Source organism: Camelus dromedarius, chromosome 2, assembly GCF_036321535.1.
Source record: "Camelus dromedarius isolate mCamDro1 chromosome 2, mCamDro1.pat, whole genome shotgun sequence".
NCBI classification, from domain to species: Eukaryota; Metazoa; Chordata; class Mammalia; order Artiodactyla; family Camelidae; genus Camelus; species Camelus dromedarius.
Genome location: NC_087437.1, coordinates 15294110 through 15319168, shown reverse-complemented (window position 1 = coordinate 15319168; position 25059 = coordinate 15294110). Strand labels below are relative to the sequence as shown.

Sequence of the window (25059 nt, the reverse complement as noted above, 5' to 3'; positions counted from 1 at the left end):
AAACCCAAGGTTAGTAGAAGGAAAGAAATCATAAACATTAAAGCAGAAATAAATGAAAGAGAGACTAAAAACCAGTAGGAAAGATCAATGAAACTAAAAGCTGGTTCTTTGAAAATATAAACAAAATTGATAAATATTTAAGCCAGACTCATCAAGAAGAAAAGGGAGAGGGCACAAATGAATAAAATCAGAAATGAAAAAGGAGAAGTCACAACTGACACCACTGAAATACAAAGGATCATAAGAGGCTACTATGAGCAACTGTGTACCAAAAAAAAGGAAAACCTAGAAGAAAAACCTTCTTAGAAAGGTACAGCTGCCAAGACTGAACCAGGAAGAAGTAGAAAATATGAAAAGACCAATTACCACTACTGAAAATGAATCGGTAATTTAAAAACTCCCAACAAACAAAAGTCCAGGACCAGATGGCTTCACAGGTGAATTCTACCAAACATTTAGAGAAGAGTTAACACCTATCCTGAAACTGTTCCCAAAAATTGCAGAGGAAGGAACACTTCTGACCTCATTCTATGAGGCCACCATCACCCTGATACCAAAACCAGACAAAGATATCACAAAAAAAGAAAATTATAGGTCAATATCACTTACGAATATAGCTGTAAAAATCCTCAATAAAATGCTAGCAAATTGACTCCAGCAATTCATGAAAAGGATCATGTACCATGATCAAGTGGGATTTTTCCCAGGGATGCAAGGATTTTTCAATAGCTGCAAATCAGTCAGTGTTCTACACCACATTAACAAATTGAAAAATAAAAACCATAAAACCATATGATCATCTTAATTATTGCAGAAAAAGCTTTTGGTAAAATCCAATATCAATTTATGACAGAAACACTATAGAAAGTGCGTATAAAGGGAATATACCTCAACATAATAAAGGCCGTATATGACAAACCCACAGCTAATGTCATACTTAATGGTGAAAGGCTGAAAGCATTTCCTCTGAGATCAGGAACAAGGAAGGATGCCCACTCTAACCACTTTTTTTCAACATAGTTTTAGAAGTCCTAGCCACAGCAATCAGAGAAGAAAGAGAAATAAAAGGAATCCAAATTGGAAAAGAAGTAAAACTGTCACTGTTTGCAGATGACATGATACTATGCATAGAAAATCCTAAAGACGCTACCAGGAAACTACTGGAGATCATCAATGAATTTGGTAAAGTTTCAGGATACAAAATTAATATACAGAATCAGTCGCATTTCTATATACTAACAATGAAGTGGCAGAAAAAGAAATTAAGGAAACAATCCCATTTACCGTCACATCAAAAAATAAAATATTTAGGAATAAATCTACCTAAGGAGGCAAAAGACCTGTACTCCAAAAACTATAAGACATTGATGAAAGAAATTGAAGAGACACAAACAGATGGAAAGATGTATCATGTTCTTAGTCTGGAAGAATCAATACTGTTAAAATTGCCACACTACCCAAGGCAATATGCAGATTCAGTGCAATCCCTATCAAATTACTGATGGCATTTTTCACAGAACTGGAACAAAAAATGTTACAATTTCATGGAAACACAAAAGACCTCAAGTAGCCAAAAGAATCTTGAGAAAGAAGAATGGAGCTGTGGGAATCATGCTCCCTGACTTCAGACTATACTACAAAGTTACAGTAATCAAAACAGTATGGTACTGGCACAAAAACCACATAGATCAATGGAATAGAATAGGAAATCTTGAAATAAACCCATGTACTTATGGTCAATTAATCTATGAGAAAGGAGGAAAGAATATACAATGGAGAAAAGACAGTCTCTTTAATAAGTGGTGCTTGGGAAACTGGACAGCTACCTGTAAAAGAATGAAATGAGAACATTCTCTAACACTGTATACAAAAGTAAACTCAAAATGGATTAAAGACTGAAATATAAGACTGGATATTATAAAACTCCTAGGAAAACATAGGCAGAACACTGACATAAATTGCAGCAATATTTTTTTTTCAAACCAGCTCCTAGAGTAATGGAAATAAAAGCAAAAATAAACAAATTGGACCTAATTAAACTTAAAAGCTTTTGCACAGCTAAGGATACCGTCAAAAAAAAAAACAAAAAACCTACAGAATGGGAGAAGATATTTGCAAATGATGAGACCGACAAGGGACTAATTTCCAAAATATACAAACAACTCATACAGCTTAGTATAAAAAAAACAAACAATCCTATCAAAAAATGGGCAGAAGAAGATATCCAGTTGCCTAACAGGCACATGAAAAGATGCTCCACTTGCTAATTGTTAGAGAAATGCAAATCAAAACTACAATGAGGTATCACCTCACACCAGTCAAAATGGCCATCATTAAAAAGTATATTACTATTAAAATAATAAAAGCCGGATAGGGTGTGAAGAAAAAAGAATCCTTCTACGCTGTTGGTGGGAGTGTAAATTGGTGCAGCCACTATGGAGGACAGTATGGAGGTTCCTTAAAAAACTAAAAATAAACTTACCCTATGATCCAGTAGTCCCACTCCCGAGCATATATCCTGAGAAAAATATAATTCACAAAGACACCTGCACCTCAGTGTTTACAGCAGCATTATTTACAGTAGACGAGACATGGGAACAACCTAACTGTCCATCGACAGATGACTGGATAAAGAAGATGTGGTCTTTAGAGGGTAAGGAGGCTTCTGAGGAGGAAGAGGAGGAAACCACAAGCCACAAGGAAAGAAGATGAAGTTTGAATAGTTTCTTCTATCCCTGTCTTTCTCTATTTGAAAGAAAGGACTCTTGGGTTTTTATTCTGTTACTTTATCAATGACAGAGCCTTCTGAGGACATTCCAAGAAAGTATACAGCCTTGTGATCTACTTGGAAATTTGTGTATATAACATTTCAAGAGAGAGAACCCTGTTGGTTTCGACTAGATATTCATATAAACTTTTTAAAGATATGAGTGCTAGAGCTAACCCTTTAAAAAAAAAAAAAGATATGGTACACACAGTGCACACACACACACACACACACACACACACACACACACACACACACACACACCACAGACTAATGGACTATTACCCAGCCATAAAAAAATGAATGGAATAATGCCATTTGCAGCAACATGGATGGACCTAGAGATTATCATATTAAATGAAGTAAGTCAGACAGAATCTTGTAATGTCACTTATATGTGGAATCTAAGAAAAAAAAGACACTAATTTTATTTACAAACCAGAAATAGACTTAAGAACATAGAGAACAAACTGGTTACCAGGGAGGAAGGGGTGGGGAGGAATAATTTAGGAATTTGGGATTAATAGATACACATTACTGTATGTAAAATAGATAAACAACAAGGACCTACTTACAGCACAGGGAACTATATTCAGTTTTTTGTAATGAGCTGTAATGGAAAAGAATCTGGAGAAAAGAAAAGAAATGGAAAAGAGTATGTATATAAGTATAACTGAATTTCTTTGCTGTACACATGAAACTAACATTGTAAATCAACTACATGTCAATAAAATAAGAATTAAAAAATATTAAGTGGTTTCATACATCGTAAGTGGTTTTGGCTTTTTTCCTCTGGCTCATGTACCACACTGTCCTCAGAACCTTGAAGATTATCTTGACTAAATAAATGTTTAAGTTTTGACTAGCATTTGGAAACTGTAGATGATGTCATAGAATAATAGAGTTTTGGCTGACATTTGGAAACCATGGATGATATCATAGAATAATAGAATTTTGTGGCTGAGGAGGGACTTTAATATCATCTGGTTTAACTCCCTTGTTTTGAGAAAATTGATGCCTGGAGAAGGTGGTTAAATAATTGATTGCCAAAGGTCACTCAGCTACTTATTAGGAAAACCTCTGCTTTAGTTCTATTTCCACGACATCACTTTTGTTTTTCTGCTTTAACTGATTCCTGATGTTTTTTTAAAAATATCATTTCCCTTAAAATCCATCTTTAATGTAGTTGATTTCTATCAACAGCAGCCATTAGTGCATCTAACATTTGAGTAGCTGCACATATACTAAACCCAGCCTTGTTGTGAGATGTGCAGGGTAGTGGGGGAGACGGACATGTGAACAGCTCCCTGAAATGTATTCTTAAGTGCTGTCAGGGTGACTCTTTTTTAATGGGAGGTGGTTTGGTCATTGGCACTAATTGACCTTTGGAAACTAATAGTTAACTTTTAAAAATTATTTGGAAAAAATTTTGAACTAATGAATTATTTGAACTTGAGCTACAGAGGCCAGGTCATGTAGAATACAGGCCAATATGAACTTAATATTGTCTAGCAGAAAATGAATTTTTCTTGATGGATATTGAGAGTTTTGTAGAAATAACTAATGGTTTTCAGTTTGGAATTTGGGTTGTTTAAAAATAAATTTATAACAAATTTCATATTTTCTAACAAGAGAGCAACATTCCCACTTTGCTGGGATTGGCAGTGAGAAAATTTAAGTCTGGTTACTGTAGTCGAACAACTGAAATGTTTTTCATCTTAGGTTGGAATAGAGAAATTCTATGCATTCTAATAACAAAATGCTGCTTTCCCCTTCAGTCCATGGCTGTGTGCTCTTGTTCCTGTGCGCCTTCCAGCATAGCCCCTTTCCACCCTCCATCCACTGTAGTTTGCCTGCTCTGTCCTCCTTTCTGCGGAGACTTTCTCTTTTATCTTGTGGCGCTCCAGTGCTGCTTTGAGGTCTCCTCTGACTCTTTCTTTCATAGTGCTGCTGTATCTCTTCCCGTTAACTGAAACCTGATTTCCTCTTGTGGGTGAAAATTTCCTCATAACCCTTTCCATTCATTGGAAGCCAGTTTTAGTATACTCCCTCCCCATTTGTAGGGGAAGAGCCAGCTTTTTTCTTTCCTTTTTAAAAAATAATAATTTGTTGAGGTGAAATTCACATGACAAAATTAACCACTGTAAAGTGAGTAATTCAGTAACATTTAGTACATTTACTATGTTGTGCAGCCACCATTTCTGACTAGTTCTAAAACGTTTTCATTGCTCTAAAGTAAAATTCCTCACCTGTTAAGCAGTTTTTTCTCATCTCCTTCTCTCCCCAGCCCTTGACAACCACCAGCCACCAACTTACATTCTATTTCTTTGGATTTTCTATCCTGGATATGTCATGTAAATGGACTCATATGATATGAGACCACTTGTATCTGGCTTCTTTTATTTAGCATAATGTTTTGGGGATTCATCCACATTGTAGCCTGTGTCAGTACTTCATTCCTTTCTAATGGCTGAATAATACTGCATTCTATGTATATAACACAGTTTATCCATTCATCTGTTGATGGACGTTTGGGCTGTTTGTATATCTTTTCTTTTGTGAATAATGCTGCTATGAACATGTTTGTTAAGTACTTGATTGAGTACCTGTTTTCAATTTTGGATATATACCTAGTAGAATTGTGGGTCATATGGGAATTCTGCATTTAACTTTTTTGAGGAACCACCAAACTTTTTCACAGTGGCTGGACCATTTTGCAGTCCTGTCAGCAATGTACAGAAGTTCCAGTTTCTCCAAATCCTCACTAACACTTGCTGTTTTCTGTTTTGTTAATTAAAGCTATCCTAGTTGATGTGAAGTGATGCCTCATTGTGTGTTTGTTTTTCAATTGAAGCTATCCTAGTAGATGTGAAGTGATATTTCATTGTGGTTTTGATTTGCATTTCCCTACTGACTAATGATACGTGTTTGTTGACAATTTGTGTGTCTTTGGAGAAATGTCTATTCCAGTCCCTTGCTCTTTTTTTTTTTTTTTTTTTTTTTTAATGGAGGTACTAGGGATTGAACTCAGGACTTTGTGCACGCTAAGCATGTGCTCCAACACTGAGCTATCCCCACCCTCTTGCTCATTTTTAAATTGAGTTGTCTTATCAGATACATAATTTACAATATTTTCTCCATTCCCTAGTTTTTCTTCACCTTCATAATGTCTTTCAATGCACAGAAGTTTTTGTTTTTTATTAAGTCCAATTTATCTACTTTTTTTCTGTTGCTCTTGACTATAGTGTCATATCTAAAAACCCACTGATGAATCTGAGGTCATGAAGATTTACTCCTTTATTTTCTTCTAAGAGTTTTGTAGTTTTAGTCCTTATATTTAGGTTGTTGATCCATTTTGAATTAGTTTTTATATACGATGTGAGGTTGGGGTCTAATTTCAGTCTTCTGTGTGTGGATATCTAGTTGTCCCAGCACCGTTTGCTGAATGGTCTTGGCACTCTTGTCAAAAATCAATAGGCTGGAAATGTGTAGGTTTATTTCCAGACTCTCAATTCTATTCCATAGGTCTAGATGTCTATCATGCCAGTACCACACTGTTTTGGTTTTGTGCCTTTGTGATGAGCTTTGAAATTGGAAAGTGTGAATCTTTCAACTGTGTTCTTCTTTTTCAAAATTGTTTTGGCTGTTGGGGGCCACTTTCAATTCCATATTAATTTGAGAATCTGCTTTCCATTTCTGCAAAAAAGGCAGTTAAAATTTTGATAGGGATTGCACTGACAGATCCCTTTGGATAGTATTGCCACCTTAACAATAATAGTAGTAAGTCTTCTAATCCATGAAGATGAGATGTCTTTCCATTTATTTAGGTCTTCCTTAATTTCAGCAATGTTTCATAGTATATAAATTTTTCACCATCTTTAAATTTATTATTAGGTATTTTATTCTTCTGGATGCTATTATAAATGGAATTGTTTCTTAATTTCCTTTTTGGATTGTTCATTAAGGGACCAGCTTTTATCATACATTATATCCTTCCTTTCCTACTTTGATTGTTTTGTCCCAGGACAGTGACTCAGTATCGTCTTCTCTTTTGACATCAGTGATAGTTACTTAGATGACCTTTGACCCATTAGGGTTGTTGGAGTCACTCGGATGCAAGATGATCCTCAGTACTAATACCCTTGTTTTCATTATTTCCCTCTCTTAATTCCAAAGGATATTAAACCTTCTCAGTTGTTACTCCTTTGACCATGCTGGTGTCTCACTTCTCAGGTCTCTTTTCCAAATAAGGCACTCATTGAAATGGCCACTTCAGACTTGGTCCTCTTCTCAGTCCTTAGAACTTCCTTGTTCTGATCAGGGCACTTCAGCCTTTCTTCTCAGTCACTCACTGCTGCTGGAACCAGGCTCTGGGTCCTGATCTCCTAGAGTGTTACTTTCTGGCTTGCTGCAGAACTGGCTCAGTAAAGCATTACTGAATAAATTGTTTCCCTCACTGCCTCTCTAACCATTCCTCACTGCCCACTTCACTTCTGTGGAGCCTACCACACCACTCCCAGACAATGATAACCCCTGACATCTACTACCCCTGCTTTGAGACTTCATTTAATTATTATTTTTGTATTGGAAACACTAATAATTAGTAGCAGTTAGAAAGGTAGATTATTTAGATCCTATCTTCATTTGTCTTTTATGTTTCTCTTTCTTAAAAATTGTTTTTGAGCATATGATGGGGAAGGAAAGAAAAATATTACATACAGAAATAAAGTATGACATTCTCTACAGATTTCATCTTTTTCTAAAAGTCAATTTGTTTAAAATTCTTTTTATTTTAACTTTATTTCCTGATTATCAAAGTAAAAACATACTTATTATAGGCCATTTGAAAAGTGTACAAGACCATAAAAGGGAAGAAAAGTATACATTATTAACCATGCATTGGCAGTCTTTGGTAAATATCTTTCCAATATTTTTTCCATGTTCTCATTTGTCTATATATAGTTGAAATCTTAGAATACGGGTGACTCTTTGAGATAGATGGTACTTCAAAGTCTATAATACTAACATTTTCCCTTCCTTTCTGTCTCCTTACCAGTGGTCAGATTGTGGTCTGAACATCTTCTCCTTTATAAAACTGATTGTTGTTTTCCTTATAGCTGATCACTTTTTCTAAATCTTTTATGGATGCTTCAAGAGAATTGAATTTCCTTTAGAGTACTATCTTGGTGTGTCTATCTGTCCACTTAGCTATATTAATTATGGAGATATATATATGTATATACACACACATACATATATCCTCTGCATGTTAGTATCATAGACTGATAGTTTTGTACCATGATTATACTTACATGGGGTTCTTTTCATAGTTCTAATATTTTGGGCAGGTTGTACTTACATTGGGTTCTCTTTGCATTTCTAATATTGGGATTTTTTGGACTCTTTGCATTTTGATTTAGAGCCATAAAGATCCATGATTACACTCAAATTGTCATACAAGAAGTATACTTCTCAGTATAAAATGGTTATCTCCTGTTGAAAATAAAAGTGTTCTTCTCAGTGTGTTTTGGAGTAACTTTTTGGGAGAAAGAATACATAGTTAGTATATTTTCTGAGACCGTCTGAGAATCTGTTGTCTTTGCATATGTTGAGCATTTGAATGGGAATACAGTTCCTGGCCTAAATCTTGTTTGTTGCCTTCCCCGTCATCTTCAGGATTTCCCATGTTATCCTCATTCAGACAGTGAGCATGCGTAGTCCAAGGATTTTCTTCTCACTTCAGCCCCATCGTCAGTGGTGCATGTGGAAATTCTTTCCGAGATTTGATCTTTTCTTTTCAGTTCACAGTGCTTTGCCAAATTTCACCTTTTGGTTGAATATTTTAAAATGAAGTTGAAGGAAGTTAATATGTTTTTGAAAACCAGTTTTTATTTTTCCCAGTTTAACTTAACTTTCACAGAAAATTTAAGAGAAGAAAAAGAATAAAAACATGCAATAAGAATAATCCGTAATCCACCATTTATAATCAACTGTTCACACTTTTTGGTATTTCCTTTCTTATTTGAGAAGTGGAACATACACATTGTACATATACATTTAACTTTAATTTGCTAGACATTTGTTGAACACCTGTTTTATGTGCAAACTATTCTGGGTGCCAGACATTGTTAAAAATTTGCATTATGTAAGTTTGTACCTTTCCTTGTTCTTATTTGCTGTACCATTCTAAGCAAAGCTCAATTCATTAAAATTTATAACTGTCCTATTATGGCTTCATAGTCTTTTTCAGTGTTTTTTAGTCATTAAAACTTGTCTTCAAAGGAGAAGCGCAGTATGTCACATTGATGAACAGGGAGAGATTTGACTGAAAGGGTGTAATGGCTTGGGGTTCCACCTCCTTCTCCAAAGAAAGAGAAACTGTTGAAAACTGTTGTTTTCCCTTTTATGGCTGTATTATAGTTTATTAATTGCTACTCTGTTGCTGACATTTATATTGTTTCTTCAATTTTAAATATTATTTTGATTAGTATTTTAATACATAGACATTTGTATCTATATTTGGTTTCCTTAGGATGGATTTTTAGAAGTGGACTTACTGAGTTGGAGTGTAAATATTTATAAAACATTGATGTATGTTCACAAATTGGTTGCTTGGCACACCCTGCCTCACATTCAGTATTGTATTGAAAGAATATAAGCATTTCTGTTACAACATCAAATACAGTCCTAAAAATTAAACAAACAAAAAAACCTTCAAAATCACCATGTCATTAAAAATAACAAGATTTATGGGAAAAATAAGGTTAAGGGCAGACCACTGAAGACCTCTGCAGTTTTCAAACCAAGTACTAACAAAATCATATTTGGTACCTTATGCGTTAACTTGGGCAGCCCAGTCAAACCACGTAGGTTGGCTGAGGCTGCTTCAGAGAGTTAAAGATGTTACAACGTAATAGGATGGAAATCACTGGCTTGCATGACCTTGAGATAGTGCAGATGAAAGTAGCTTTCTAAACCAGTGGGGCTGCCATGAAGGTTAGGCGTAAGAGGAAGTGCAGCTTGCTAGGTCCAGGAACCATGCAGAGACTGGCAGTACTCCTCTGGGGAGGGGGCCCTGGGTGCTCATTTTTAGTTTTCTTAAAATAGGCCTGGCAGTACTTGAACTGAACGAGGGTCTTTTCGTTTTCCACTGAAAGTTGTAATTCTTTACCTGCTGTTCAGTTCCCCTTGCCTGGGGAAATTCAAATGTGAACTGACACAATTTCTGTATTACACTAGTATCATTATTTTATTTACTAACCACATGTAAGCTAATTGGTGTTACAGGAAACTGTCTTATGACAAAACAGTGCATTTGCTAATTTGATAGGTGAAAATTTGTATTTCATTTTAATGGTTTCTTTGAAGAAATTCAGACCCTTTCAACCAAGGAATAACTACTGTAGTTAATAAAGAGTGGCTGTATTTCAAAACAAATGGTTTCAGAATCTAGTCAGGAAACAGCAACTCTGTTTAACGTCTGTGTTACAGTTTCAGTACCTCAGTCTAGGGTAGTGGATTTCAAATTTTCAGTTTATCTTGGTGGCCATTAAGTGTTTATAGATATGGATCATAGGGCTCCAAGGTGTCAGTAGCTTAAGAATATTAATTTATTTGTTGAGCACAGAAGTCAAGATTTTGTAGTGACTGTCATCAATCGTTGTTCTGCAGTTAGTTGTGAGTTTGGAGTGCTTGTGAAGGAGGTGAGCTTAGGCTCCCTCTATTCTGCCATCTTGGCCACTCCTCAGATGTTGACTCTGTAGTGACATTTGTGGAAATAGCTTTATCCAGGATGTAGTACCAGAGAAAACAGGGAGTAGAGGAGCCAAGTCACTTCAAGATTGGGTGTTTAAAGGGTAGGGTATGCATATCTGACATAGGCTGTGGGGGAAAGTTGAGGGTGCTGGTGAGAAAGTCATTACAGTAGCTGGAGTTGAGGCCAATAAGAAGAAAATGAGGAAATGATTGTTACAATTGAATGGGAGAAACAAGAAGATTATGGACACTACATATTATGAGCCCAGAAAACAGCTGTTGTAACAATAAAGGGAAGGAGCTGAAGAGCTACTAACTATTGAGATACTACAGTTCAAGATTTTGAAGGTAGAACAATTTATATATTGCCACTGTCCATAGAAATGGGTTGCTTTGGTATGGATTAAGGTTGTTGGAGTTGAGGAATAAAAGGAACATTGAAGGACAGGTTGAGAGTCGGTTGGTTTCAAGGATGTTGGGAGACTACCATAATAAGTCACAGGAGAAGGTTGTACAGAAATTTTATGAACTGGTTCCAGAATTTCCAGTGAATGAGGCAGCCAAGATACTGAGAAGGAGCTTTATGGGGAGTTGAGTTTACAGAACCCCTGGGTGTTCTTGACAGTTTGAACTGTCTGGAAAACTTAAATATTTACACATTATTGTTATTATTACAAGTAATAACATTATAGCTGTTATTTATTAGTGGAAACAGAATTCTTTATTTCCCTGTGGAAGATGTTTGAAGTTTCAATTTTCTAAAACTTGTTATGTTGATGCTGGTAACAGTCTATGGTATTCAAGCTTTATAAAAACTATTGTTGGCTCATTTTTCCCGTCTTTAAAAAAAATAAGTTTACCTATAATGAAATGTGCAGATTTTAAATGGACAGTTGGTTGAGTTTTGAAAAATGCATACACCTGTGTAACTACCACCCGTTAGATACAGAACATTTCCATCATCCTAGGAAGTTCCCTTTGCAATCAGTTCACCAGTCTCCCACCCAGTCTCTTTCCCAGGCAACCACAGTGATCTGATTCCTATCACCATAAGTTAATTCTGCCTACTCTAAAACTTTATGTAAATATAACTATGTAGGGTATCCTCTTTGTGTATGGCTCTTTCACACATACGGTGTGTGAGATTTGTCCCTTTTGTTACAGTCTCAACAGTTAGTTTATTTTCATTGCTGAAGAGTATTCCATTGTATGAATATATACCACATTTGGTTATTCATTCATCTGTTGATGGACTTTTTTGTTGTTTCCAGTTTTGGCTATTCTGAATAAAAATGCTATCAACATTCACATAGAAGTTTTTTTGTGAAATCACATGTTTTCATTTCTTTTGGATAATTAGCTAGGAGTGGAATTACTGAGTCATAGAATAGGCATATGCTTAACTTTATAAGAAACCTCCAGTTTTCCAAGGTAGTTGCATATTTTTATATTCCCAGGAATGTATGAGAGTTACACTTGTTCCTCATTCTTGCCAACATTTAGTCATTCATGTGGTGGGCGGAAATGGTATCTCATTGTTTTAATTTGTATTTTGCAGATGACTAATGATATTTAGCACCTTTTCTTATGCCTATTGTCCATTTACACATCTTTTCTTACGAAATATATGTTCATATCTTTTGCCTGTTTTATTTAATTGGGCTGTCTTTTACTTTTGACATAAGAGATCTTCATATCTTCTAGAAACAAGACATTTTAGATAGATCTGTTGTGAATCTTTTTTCCCAGTTTGTGACTTGAACTTCATTTTCTTAATGTCTTTTGTGAAACAAGTTCTAATTTTGATGATGACCAGTTTATCAGTTTTTTTCTCTTTGGGTCCATGGTTTGTGTGGCCAGTCCAAGAAATCTTTGCTTAACCCAAGTTATGAACATATTCACTTACATTTTCTTTTAGAAGCTTTATAGTGTTAGCTGTTCCATTTAGGTCTGTAAGCTATCTTGGGTCATTTTTGTGTGATATGTAAGATAGAGCTCAAGATTTTCCCCCTGTACCTTTATCCGTTTGGTTTAGCATCAGTTTAGTTGAATTGCCATTGTACCCTTGCTAAAATTCCATTTGTGGGCTTATTTTTAGATTCTCTTCTGTTCCATTGATACATCTACCCTTACACCAATACCACACTGTCTTGATTACTCTAGCTCTTCATCATGTTGTGAAATAGGTGATGTGAGTCTGCCAACATTGTCTTTTTTTTTTCAAGATTGTTTTGACATTTAAATTTCATTTTAGAATTAATTTGTTTCTTCTAAACTGTTAAGATTTTGATTAGGATTACTTGAAGTCTGTAGATCAATTTGAGAAACTTCTTAATAGTGTTGAGGCTTATCTGAGAGAGTGGTATCTCTCCACTTACGTAGGTCATCTCTCAATTTTTCTTAACTATGTCATATAGTTTTCAAGTGTAGAGGTTTCACTTTAATTAGAATTATTTCTAGATACTGACAATTTTTAATGTTATGGTATTAATTTTTTAATTTTATTTTCTAATTGTTAATATATAGAAATACAGTTGATTTCTTAATATTGGCCTTGAATTCTGAGACTTTGCTAAATTCATGAATTGGTTTTAGTAGTGCTTTAGATTTTATAGTGTTTTCTACATACATAATCCTATCATCTGAATAATGAGCTGTAGTTCATCCTCTCTAACTTCCATCGTTTTTGTCTTGTCTTACACACTGACTACGGCTTCCAGTGCAAGGTTGAATAGAACCTTGGAAGTGGACATCCTTGCCTTGTTTCTGATCTTAGAAATAAGAATTTAAATTCACCATTCAGTATGATGTTAGCTGTAGTGGGTTTTGTTTGTTTTAGTTGTAGCGTTTTTGTAGATGCTCTGTACCAGACTGAGAAGTTCTCTTCCTAGTTCGCTGACAGTGGTTTTTTGTTATTGTTTTGGTGGGGTTTTTTTTTGGGGGGGGGTCATTATTAGACTCTGGATTTTACCAAATGCTTTTTCTGCATCTATTGAGATGATCTGGATTTTTGTCTTTTTTCTGTTAATGTGTTTAATTATATTGATTTTTAAAAGTTCACCTTTCATAAACACTTGGTCATGATATATTATTCTTTTTTCTTCATTACTGGACTCAGTTTGTTAATGTTTTATGGAGAGCGTTTGTGTCTACTTTCATGAAGGAGGTCAGTCTGTGATTTTCTTACAATGTCTTCATCAGGTTTTAATATCAGTGTAACTTAGGAGTTAGGAAATTCTTTCTTTGATTATTCTCTAAAAGAGTTTGTGCAAGGTTGGTTTTATATTGTTCTTAAATGTTTGATAGAATTCATGTGGACCTGGAGCTTTGGGGGAAGGTTTTAGTTATTTGGATTTTTAATTTCTTCTCGTCAGTTTTGGTAAATTCAAGGATTTTTCTATAAGTTATTGAATTTATTGTCATTAAGTTATTCATATTATTTTTTTAACATCTGTAAGATTTGTAGTAATGTTCCCTCTTCATTCCTAATATTGGTAATTGTGTTTCCTTTCTTTTTTTCTTTAGTCTTGCAAAAGAGTTTAACTGTTTCATTAATCTTTTCAAATAATCATCACCTTATACTTTATTTCTTTATTGTGGTTATTTGTTCAGAGAAAGTGTTGCAGGAAAATGGGACGTGAGAGAATGGGTGTGTCCCGGGTCTCCGGTGAGTCCCTGGGATGCACCCTGCTAAGTGAGGATCCTTGATTTTGTGCAGAAAAAAATTCAAGAGCGAGCCATAGTAGAGTGAAAGTAGATTAATTCAAGGAGATACACACTTTATAGAGTGCAGGCCATGTCAGAAAGCAAGAGGCAGCTCTGGGAGATGGGGTCATCTAGGAAGGTGAAAGAGGCTTAGAAGATACACATTCCATAGGCAGAATGCAGGCCATCCCAAAGGCCAGAGGCTGCAGGATGTGAGGGTGTTTAGTTTAAAGGAGATACACACTCCATTGACAGTATGGGCTGTCTCAGAACACGGTGAGAGAAAGGCAGCAGGATGCAGTGTTTTTAGTTTTAATGGGCTCAGTAATTTCATATGCTAACAAGTGGTAGGATTAGTCCAGCTGTTTTGTGGGGAAGGGGTTGAGATCTGCAGGAATTTGACCACCACCCACTTTTTGTCCTTTTATAGTCAGCCTCAGAAGGTCATGGTGCCTGTGGGCGTGTTATGTAGCATGCTAATGTATTATAATGAGCATATAATGAGGTTCAAGGTCCTCTAGAAGTCTGATGCTCCACCATCTTGGGCTGAGTTGGTTCTAACCAGTTATGGTCATATCCTCAATTGCTGTGTCATTCTTTTAATGGTTATACCATGCCCCCTTCCCTCCTGTCTCAGAGGTAGCCTGCATTATTTCAAGTTAGAATTCATTTTTTAAAATGTGAATGGTCTAATTCTTGATGATCTCTCGTTTCATGTCCCATAAATATATTGTTCAAATTCTATGTCTGTAATAAAATTTATCTGTTTTGACCTTTTGTTTTCTGAAGGGTGTTAGTTCCCAGCTATGATTGTAGATGTTTGTTTCTTCTTGATTTTTAACTTCTGATGTACAACATGATGTTTCAGTCATATATATACATACATATATTCATTTTCATATTTTTTCATTGTTGATTACTACAAGATATTGAATATAGTTCCCTGTACTTTACAGAAGAAACTTGTTGTTTATCTATTTTATATGTGGTAGTTAGTATTTGCAAATCTCGAACTCCCAATTCCCTGTCCGTTTTTGCTTTCTATATTTGAAACTCTTTCGTCAGTTGCACTACTGTATTTTCTTATGTTTTTTATGAGTATGAACTTTTTCTTATTAAATTTCGTATTAATTAATGAATTTATTAATATAAAATCTTTTTATCTTGAGTTCTAATTTGTCTGATGTCAGTACTGCCGTACATACTTCTTTGTTTTTTCTTCCATTTCTTTTTTAACCTGGCCTATATTTTAAAAATTTGTTCTAGGTATATCTCTTGTGAACAGCATCAATCTAGGCTAGAGTAAGACTCAGACTTTTTTAAGAACAAGCAAAATTTAAGCTATTTACAGTTACTGTGTAAATTATGTAAATTGCCAATGCTTGCTTTGTACCCAGCTTTCTTGCACTTCCCTCCTACCCTTCTCCACCCTTCCTGCCTCCCCTGCCCCTTCCTCCAACACCACCAGTCCTTGCTCCCTAAATGTTTGCTAGCGTTTTCTGTCCTGCCAGCAGGGAGAGCCTGTTACACACCTCTAACTTTCTCTCATTGCATCTGGTATCCTCTATAGGATAAATAAAGCAGCGTTACTTTCCCCTTTGTAAGCCTCAAATCCATTTCTGAATTAATGATTGATTGTATTTGATTCATTTCAAAAGTGAGAAAACGAATTTTACAAGAGAAATGCCTGTAGCAGTTATTTGTTTCTATATCACAGGAGGTATGGGATCCCCACCTTGACCTCATTGCATACCGCAGGGTGTTTCAGATTCATGGTATAAGGCTCAGTAAATATGAAATTTACATTCCAATTGGCCTCCCCTGTACCTTTTTCTCTCCAAAGTGTGAAATATGTCCCATGCATTACTAGAGGGACACCTGGACACAACTTTAAATAACAGTAAATCAACTGATAGACAGTTACTCTCTGCTTTTATTCTTTCAGTTCTTTTGTACTATCATGGAGAAAACCTCTGATCCTTCACCCCTCTGCTTGCTGTTATCCACCTACTCCCTTTTGTAATCAATGAGCTGGGCTCTGGCTCACTCTGCCTTGATGTAGGCAGCAGTGTTAAGCTAGCATTTAGTAACGTTGTTTTGTTTTCCTTTTAATTGAGGTTTTTTTGGTTACCTTGTATTTTTTCACAATAATTACTGCTTTCCACTCAAGAAAGTGATTAAATTTTGCCTTTAAAATTTTTATTTTAAAAGTTGAATTAATTTTAAAGAAAATGTTTAATATAGGTAGGATGAAAGGGTATCAAATAACTGAGAAACATGGTATATGTTAGAGATTGGATGTGACCTTGGCCAAGAAAGTGGTATGGGAATGAGTGAAATTTGAAGTCTCCAGCGTTTTTCTGGCATCTCTGTTACTTCTATCTGCAGGGAATATGAGAATTACGGAGTTTTCCACCTTGTAGTTTAGGTAGGAAAGAGGATGTGCTTGTGCAGTAACTGGTATGTGTGTACCTTGGTAAAATGCTGTTGGAGCAGCTGGCACGCGGTGGTGATGCAAACAGAGGGCAGCTCTGGTGGGGTCTTAGGGCCTTGGCTCATACTGATGTTTTCACTCAAGTTCCTTTCTCCCTTCCATTTCCAGTCTTTCCTCCTAAATCCTCATCAGTTTTGCAGGGTAATGGGGCTTTTGTTTCTAGGTGTTTCTCTGAGGACTATGTCCAAAAGGAAGAGTGTCCCACTGGTTCTCGGAATATCCAGTGGCTACGAGTTCTGGTTCTAGCACATGTGTTTTTAGCCAGAAAACCACTTCATTGTTTTGAGAGTCAGCTTCTTCATCTTTGTTGGTGATGATGAAACCCAGTGCCCTTCCTGCTTCGTAAGGCAGCACATTCTGAGATATGTTTGTGATGTACATTTGTAAATCAATGTTATTTTTGCCCTATTATTATTATCAGTATTTGAAATACTGATGGTTAATGCTTTTGAGAGTATTTTAGGTATTTTAATTCTTTTTTTCTCTATTTTTTCCCCTAGGTCTTGATGCAGAACTTTATTATGTGAGAAATGATCTTATTAGTCACTACGCTCTGTCCTTTAACCTGTTAGTACCCAGCGAAACAAATTTCCTGCACTTCACTTGGCATGCAAAGTCCAAGGTAAGAGAATGGTCAACCAAAGATGCCAAGACAGGACCTCCCAGGCCCAGAGGCTGAGGCAAGGGCTTTGTCTGAGGGGTGGACTGCCAGCTGCACAAGAGGGTTGTGTGGGTGGAGGGCTATAGCAGTACTGGGTCTTTTCACATTTAAATCTTGAACCTATTCCTCTAGACTTTCTCAAATCCTTGAAAATCAAGGTAGCCATTATTTATGTGACAAGCTTATGACAGAATACTTAAATCTTTTTAGGCTTTTCAATCCAGTATGTTGCCCTAGCTGGAAGAGGGGACAGTAGGACCTGCTAATAACTATGTTGTTACGATGAAGCGACGTGAGTCAGGGATGGGGGAATTGGTAAGATAGGTGTTTTGAACATGTTTGAGGTAATGGATATAGTTCTCTCATTTACGGGGAGACGGTGAAAGTAAGGGACAGCAGACACAGGCTCCCATGTGTGCTGTGGCTCAGCTTCTGTAACAGGAAGGAGCCTCTTGCCTGGTTTACTTGTTACTGAATTCTTCACCTTTCCTCTGACTGTCTGGGCCCCTCTAACATGTCTTTTAGGTCGAAGAGTGAGAGGCTGAGTGTAGCACCCACCTCCCCCAGGCAGCTTCAGTTTTTTTTATCAGTGTTGTGTATAGGCTTCTGTGTAGGATTTTATTTGGGAAATAAAAATAGTTTTTGTTACTAAAAACAAAAAAGAATACCTAATGTAGAGTTTATTTTTTAAGTTATTATAAAATGGCGTCTATCCTGCTCTTTTTTGCAAATCATTTAAATTTGATCACTTTTTTTATCTACTTAGAAAACAATAATAATTATTGGGAAAATTCAAATATTATAGAACTATTAAGATTTTGTAGATCTGTACTGAGAAGTAACCATTGTTTATAATTTGGTATACTTCAAGGCTCATTTCTTTTTCCTTTTTAAACAAAATAGGGATTTTATGACACATGTGTTATACAGTATTTTTCCCCTTACCTAATACTCTATCTTGGCATCTTTCTAATTTTCTACTTACAGATTTAACTCAGTCTCTTTAATGGCTTTCAGATATAGTATTGCATGAATGTATGATGTATGGTTATTTGTTAAGTGCTTCATTGACACATGGATTTTTAATAGCATTTTGCTATTTTGAACATTTCCTTTCACTATTACAAATAATTCCTTCATTCTGTTTGTCAGGCAAGATCCATGGTAAAGGGATGGTGAAAACAATGGGTAGCTCGTCTTTTGTTTCTGTCTCTACCTTAGTTATTGATGAATGTAGATACAGAAAAAATACGTGTGTGTGAATGTGTATGTATGTTTATGTTTGTAGCTGTATATATGTGTGTATACATATAGGTATATGTGTGTGTGTATAAACATACATAAAGAACATCTTCAAGAAATTTTTGGGCATTATTGCTGGATGGTACTTTTTCACCAGGAAGTGAAATGGCTGGATTAAAGAGTGTGCACGTTTAAAATTTTGATCGATATTACCAAACTGCCTCTCCCTTCCCTTTCCCAGGATGGTACCAAAGAACCAACATTGCTTACGTAGTGAATAAGGGTGCCTATTTCTTCAATTTCTTCAATACTAAATATTTTAAGTATATTTGTTTGCCAATCAGATAAGTAAAAGTGATTAGATAAATATGCATATATCCACTTTATATATACTCACATATACATTAGAGAAGCATTGTACACACGTACACATACATGCATTAGAACATAGCTGCAGGAATGTTGTGATTTTAAAGTTGAATTAACTTGGATCCTGGGTAAAGCATATGTACCTTGCTGTCTGGAGCACCTCAGCTGTCCAATATTATTGCCTTGGGGTATTCAAATATGGGGGTGTTCTTTTAGGAGTGGGTAGATCTCTTTAGGGTGTGATCTGCAAAAATAGAAGCTGAAAATGCATGTGAAACAACTAAGAACATTTAGTAAACTGTAACTTGGGTATGCTGAAGTGCCAACATAAATAGTATAGATAATTCAGAAGAGGTTCATCTGAGACATTTTAATCTGAGATCTTGTTAATTTGAATGAGTAAGCACTTGAACTCTTCAAGCAAACTGGGCTAACACATTTTTCAGTATTCTTACATAACATTGTGCGATTTTACTATTATTTGAGGGGGGTGGTGTGACTTTTAAGTTGATATATAATTTCAATATAAAGAAAAATTACAAGAACAGTACTAAGAATTCTCATGTATCTCTTACCTAGATTCATTCATTGTTGCTGGTTTGCTCTGTTTACTTACTTTATCATTGTTATTAATTCTCTCTCCTCACCCTTGTGTGTACACACTTTTTCCACTTGAACTGTGTGCAGGTGCTAGCATCGTGTCCCTTTACTCCCAAATACATCAGTGTATATATTCTAAGAACAGGGGCATTCTTTACCTAACCAAAGTACAGTGATCAAAATCGGGAGACTTAACATTGATGCACTACTGTTATCTGATCTACAGAACTCGATTTCATCTGTTACCCCAGTCATCTCCTTTATAGCTTTTTTTTTCCCCCATAGCTTTTTTTGTGTGTTTCTTGACCTTGACATTTTTTTGAAACATACAAGCCAGTAGGCTGTCCTTCATGTTGAGTTGTGTGAGGCTTCCTCATGATGAGATTCAGGAGTGTCTGCTTGGTGGTAACACCGCAGGAGGGCTGTCCTCCACGGCGCATGTGATGTCAGCTTGTTCCCTTGGTGTTGTTGTTAACTGTGATCACTCAAGTCACCAAGTTTCTCCATTGTAAAGTTTTCTCCTTTACAATGAACAAGTAATTGTGGGGAAGTAATTTGAAATTATGCGTAAAAATCCCATTCCTCATCACCCTTGCAACCACTAGTTTTTGCATCTGTGTTTAGAGCTGGGCTTCCCTTTTAGCCAGTGTGATTGTTCCCTCTCACTGGAAGAGGTCAGATCTGCCCTGGGTAACCATTTGGTGGGAGTGTTATGGAAAGAATTTAAACATTTGTGGAGTGGCGGTCTTGAATTTTAAGTTCCCTTGCAACTCTGAGATCCAGTGTTTCTGTGAACATTTTTCAGGCAGAGAAGCTTCTTGTATTTTCCAAAAAGCCAATAATTAGTCCTTTGTTACTTTTCCTACCTTTAATGTTGGTGAGTTTAAAAACAAATAATATGGGTATTTTAAAATAGTGAAAACTCTAACAAGATAGTAGAGGTTCTGTTCTGGGTACACTGCTGACCAGGAACAAGGTGTGACTGTTTCTGGGCCCACTTGGGAAAAAAGAATGCTGGTGTCTCACGAGCATGTTTCCTGGGCAAGTGTGTGGGCACTGACTTGTGAATAAAAAGGCAGTGTGGAAGGTGGCTGTTAGAATTGAACAGAATTAGACCTCCTCGTACTCATTTGTTTTAAAAATACACATTCCCTGGATTTTTTTTTTTTTTTTTTTTTAATTTGGAGTCAGTGTCACGGATCTGACTGCTGATAGTGGGTGCCAGAGGAGTTTTAGGAACCTGCCACAAGGAAGACACTGGAGTGGAGGAGAGTAGTTAGAAGAAGGGGCTCAGATGGGTATATATGTCTGAACGGGAAGCAGTACTGACCTGGGGTATGTGCTGGGTCAGGAGGAGCCTTGGTATAGCTCTCTTGTACTTGTGTATTCATCTCATTATCTTGTAGAGCATGATCTCCAAACCACTTCTGTGGCAGGTTTTAAATACCATCATCAGTGCGCATTGGGCTGCCCTTGCTGATGTGGTAGTCCTTGTAAAGCAGGAGTTCCTGGACTTGTTGGAGAGCATCACCATTCACTTACACGCCAGAAGCCTAGACTCCTTCTCCTGTACCGTCTCGATTCTGTCTCATAATTAATTACACCTTAAATTCTTCTCCTACATCTCTCAAGACCTAGTGCCTCATCTGTAATTTGGACTTTCATTGTTTCTTAACTAGAAATGGAAATAGTCTTCTAACTGGTCTCCTTGCCTCTGGGCTGACCTCTTGCTGCGTCCCCCAACAAAGGCTCATGGTTGTCATCAGAATAAAGTTCCAGTTTCTTAGGGAGCCTTAGTGATTTCATTCCTGCCTTTCTTTTCTACCTGCCCTACAGCTAATTGTTTAGTACTTTATTTTTTTTTTCTTTCTCAGTGGCAGTCTTGAATATCCTTTGCTCTGGACATTGCTGCTGTGTGCTCTGCTAAAAATGCCCTGTTCCCAGTCTTTACCTCATTAACTCCTGTTCATCTCGTGAAACTCGGGCCTGCTGTCACGTCTCTTTTTTTGGCTATGTCAAGTGCCCTTTTCTGTACCCACAGTGACCTTCTCTTTCCTTCATCATACTCTAAGAATGTTTTAGTAGTTGATTTTCTTTTGTCTCCCTCCAAGATGTTGAGCACTCTAGGGGTAGGAACCTCCGTTCGTCTTTCTCTGTGTCCCCTGTGCCTGGTATGGCGCCTGGTGCTGAGTTACAGGAGCTCCCTGACTACGGAGGAGAAGCCACAGGCCACAGTTCAACAAATGGGGAGCTTTTCAGAGTTAGAATGTGCTGCTTTAGGAGCGGTAGATTTCCTCTTTCTTAAAGTGTGAAGACATAGTTTGGGTGCACTTGACAAACTAGTTGACAACTAGTTGCATACGTGGGATTTTTCAGATTTTTTGCTCTGAATAAAGTTGTAAGTTTGGAAGAATGAATGGAATTCATAGTTTGAACTTGCAGCTAAACTGATTTCACAGTTCATCTGTAGCAGGTGTAAGAATTTATAGGAAAGTGCTAATAATGTTATATCTTAAAACATTTTATGATAAAAAAACTAAGGAAATGTGTATGTTAATTTAATTCCAGGTTCAGCCTCTATAGCAGCTCCTAATTCCAGTTTTAGGTCATAATCTCTGGTGATTTTAGCACAGATAATTAACTGAAGTTTGTTTATTTTAAAAGTTAATCTTTTGAGTATTCCATATATGTACATGGTAAAAAACTCAAAAGGCGTAAAGAGTACACAGTAGAAAATAAATTCCTTACATCTTCCTTGACCATCCCCAAGCAGTCCTGCCACCTAGCTCACCTTCCATGGGCATCCACTGTTACCTGATTTTGGTCTCCCCTTCTAAAGATAGTCTGTGCACAGGTAAGATGTGCGTGTGTGTGTATGTATGTGTATATATGTATTTTTGAAATGGGAAAGTCATGCAAAGGGGTAGGAGAGACACAGCAGTGAGTTCTTCACCTGATCGTGTTGGCTTTGGGATGCAGTCAGGGACTTTCAGGAGCAGGCGGTGGTTCCCAGGCTGTAGCACTTCACAGTTCTTGCTTTTTAAGAATTGCCAGAAGATGAAATATTTGCTTCCAAAGATTTCTAGGCTCCTTGATATGTCACTTCACATTGTAGATATATTAGTTCTAATACATCATCAAAGTTTTTGTAGTACTTGTTCTCCAGTGTTCATGTGACTCTTCTGTCTTGCCAAACTGATTATGGTCTTCTCAGGCTGGAGCTGTGTCTTATTCTTGGCATGTGTGTCCCACTGCCTTAGTGAGTGGTGGGTGATACAGTGGGTTAATTGGATTTCCAGATGGGATGAGAACTCTGGTATTGCTTCTCTTTCACAAGACCACACACTCCCCAGAAATACCAAAAGACTGCTGGTGGTTTTAACAGATAATTGGTTTCTTCTGTATTTCTTAGCGTTCTCCAGAATCCAGAAAAAACCATGCAACTGCATCTGTTAAGTGTCAGTCGGTATTTTAGATAGCTGAAAGGCAAAAATACACCAAAATGTAGCAGAATGCTCCCTACGTGCTCCCGTCCCCTAGCTGTTCTCTGGTCTCAGGAATTCTTCATCATTGTCTGGAGAGTTTGCAGGGAACTTGTCCAGAGTTCCTACAGCAGCCCCTGGGGCCAGCCTGCCGTATTCCCTGCAGAGTGGGTTTTCTATGAGAAAGGCAGCACTTTTGGTAATTTCAGAGAAATTAGAAGGCTATTTGGCTGTAGGCAAGTGTATTCACTTTAAACTTGTACTGTGTTCCAAAAGGAAGTGGCTTTACTCATCAGCTGCCTATTTGCAATTGCCTTTTACTTCTAAGTAAGGAAAGATTACCAAAAATGTTTATTTCTTAGCTTATTCAAATATTTATATTTTCTCTGGTTTCTCTTCTCAAGTCTTTTGGCTCATTCTTTTTTTCTGATAAACAACTGCTGCTCAGATTTCCTTTGTTCCAGTAGATTATAAATGCTAGCTTTAGAGCAGATCTGTTTCTTCAAAGAATCATTGGCAGGTGAGATTCCATATAGATTGATACATGCCAAAGGAGAGAAAATTGGAGTTTAATAATTGACATTTTCTTCTCTAATACCAGGAACTGCAATTTAAAATTTTATATTCTAAAGATTCTGGAGGAAGAAGACAACTGCCTTGGGAATGCCTTACATCTTGAGACAATCCCTCAAAAAGGGCGGGAGCAAAGGACAGGCATCATGCTTCCACACTTCTTAGTTTTCCAAGCTGCTGTTGGCCAAAGTGTTGGACTTCCCCAGAAATCTCACCCAGCCCCTTTGCCACCTCTCCCCATTCTCCTAACTCTACCCAGCTCCACTCACAGGCTCATTTCTCTCCCTCCTGCCCTTCCCTCCTCTTGCCACACTGAGACTCTCGGGTGCTATTCTTGTCCCCCACCCTCAGCACTGCAACTGGGGGCCTTTGACCCTGTTTGCCGCTCACTGTCTGTCTGCTGCCCCAGGAGTTCTGGTCCCTGGCTAGCTGTGCCTCTGCTTGCAGTAGCTGAGAAAAGTCTTTATTCCAGGGGAAGCGTAAGTTTGGTTTTGAATCTGTTACATTTCAGAATTGTAAGATTATTAGGTAGCTATGTCTGGTAGGTAATTGGGCATACGAGAGGAGAGAATGAAGATGCAGGAGAGTGAGAGAGATCAGTTGATAATGCAAGACCCTTTTGGTGGTGAAGTGGGCGTGAACCTAGTGTTCTGGGAGAGAAGGGCTTATCATTTGGAGAGGAGGGTAAATCTCTCCTTAGGACTGGAGTGCAGAGGTTGAGTGCTCTCACAGATGTGCCTGGTGCTGGAAAAAAGGCAAAAGAGGGGTTCCTGTGTGCCAGCCAAAGAGGACAAGGGCATTGTCTGAAAGTAGGGAAATGGGGAGGACAGCAGGAGTGAAGCGGTGGATCCTGTGAGATTTGGAGTGAGGAGACGAGGGACAGAGGCGTCGGTGAGGAAAGGTTGCTGAGCAAGATTAAGGACCTGCCCTGAGCCTGGGGGTCATCCTTGTCTAAGATCCCTTTCTCTTTCTGGGATGTGATTTCCTCCAGCAGTGCTGGGCAGCAGGAGTAGAGTGGGAGGTGGTCAGGGTCCTGATGACAATGTAACTGTGTCAGTAACATAATCTTCTTTGGGGCACAGGCTGTGGGAAAGTGAAACCAGGTCCAACCAGAAGAGGATGGAAATAGCTTTATTGATTGTTGCATCCCATCTGTGAGCACAGCACTGGGCTTATAAATGTTGGTTGAATCAGAGTGTTGGAGACAAAGAACTGTTTTTGTAGGGATCAGAGGTACTGATGGGATCTTTGGTAGAGTGGGGTTTTTGCATTTGTTTTGGTTATGGAACAATTCTTGAGTACATAGGAATACCGAATAGTTAATATTGAAGCCACCAGGCAGATGGCAGGAGACAAAACGGGCCAAGGACCAAGGCCTCTGCAAGTCCCGTGTGTCAGTGATGTTGATGGC

General features: G+C 37.3%; 1 protein-coding gene across 2 annotated transcripts in view; it reads left to right on the top strand.

Annotated features, from left to right (window-relative positions):
- Nucleotides 1–25059, top strand: part of RYK (receptor like tyrosine kinase) — a 95345-nt gene that overhangs the window by 14895 nt on the left and 55391 nt on the right. For both annotated transcript variants that reach the window (XM_031438244.2, XM_064491315.1), the window contains exon 2: nt 17222–17343. In XM_031438244.2, the coding sequence (XP_031294104.2) occupies nt 17222–17343 (122 nt within the window). The remainder of the gene's footprint in view (nt 1–17221; nt 17344–25059) is intronic.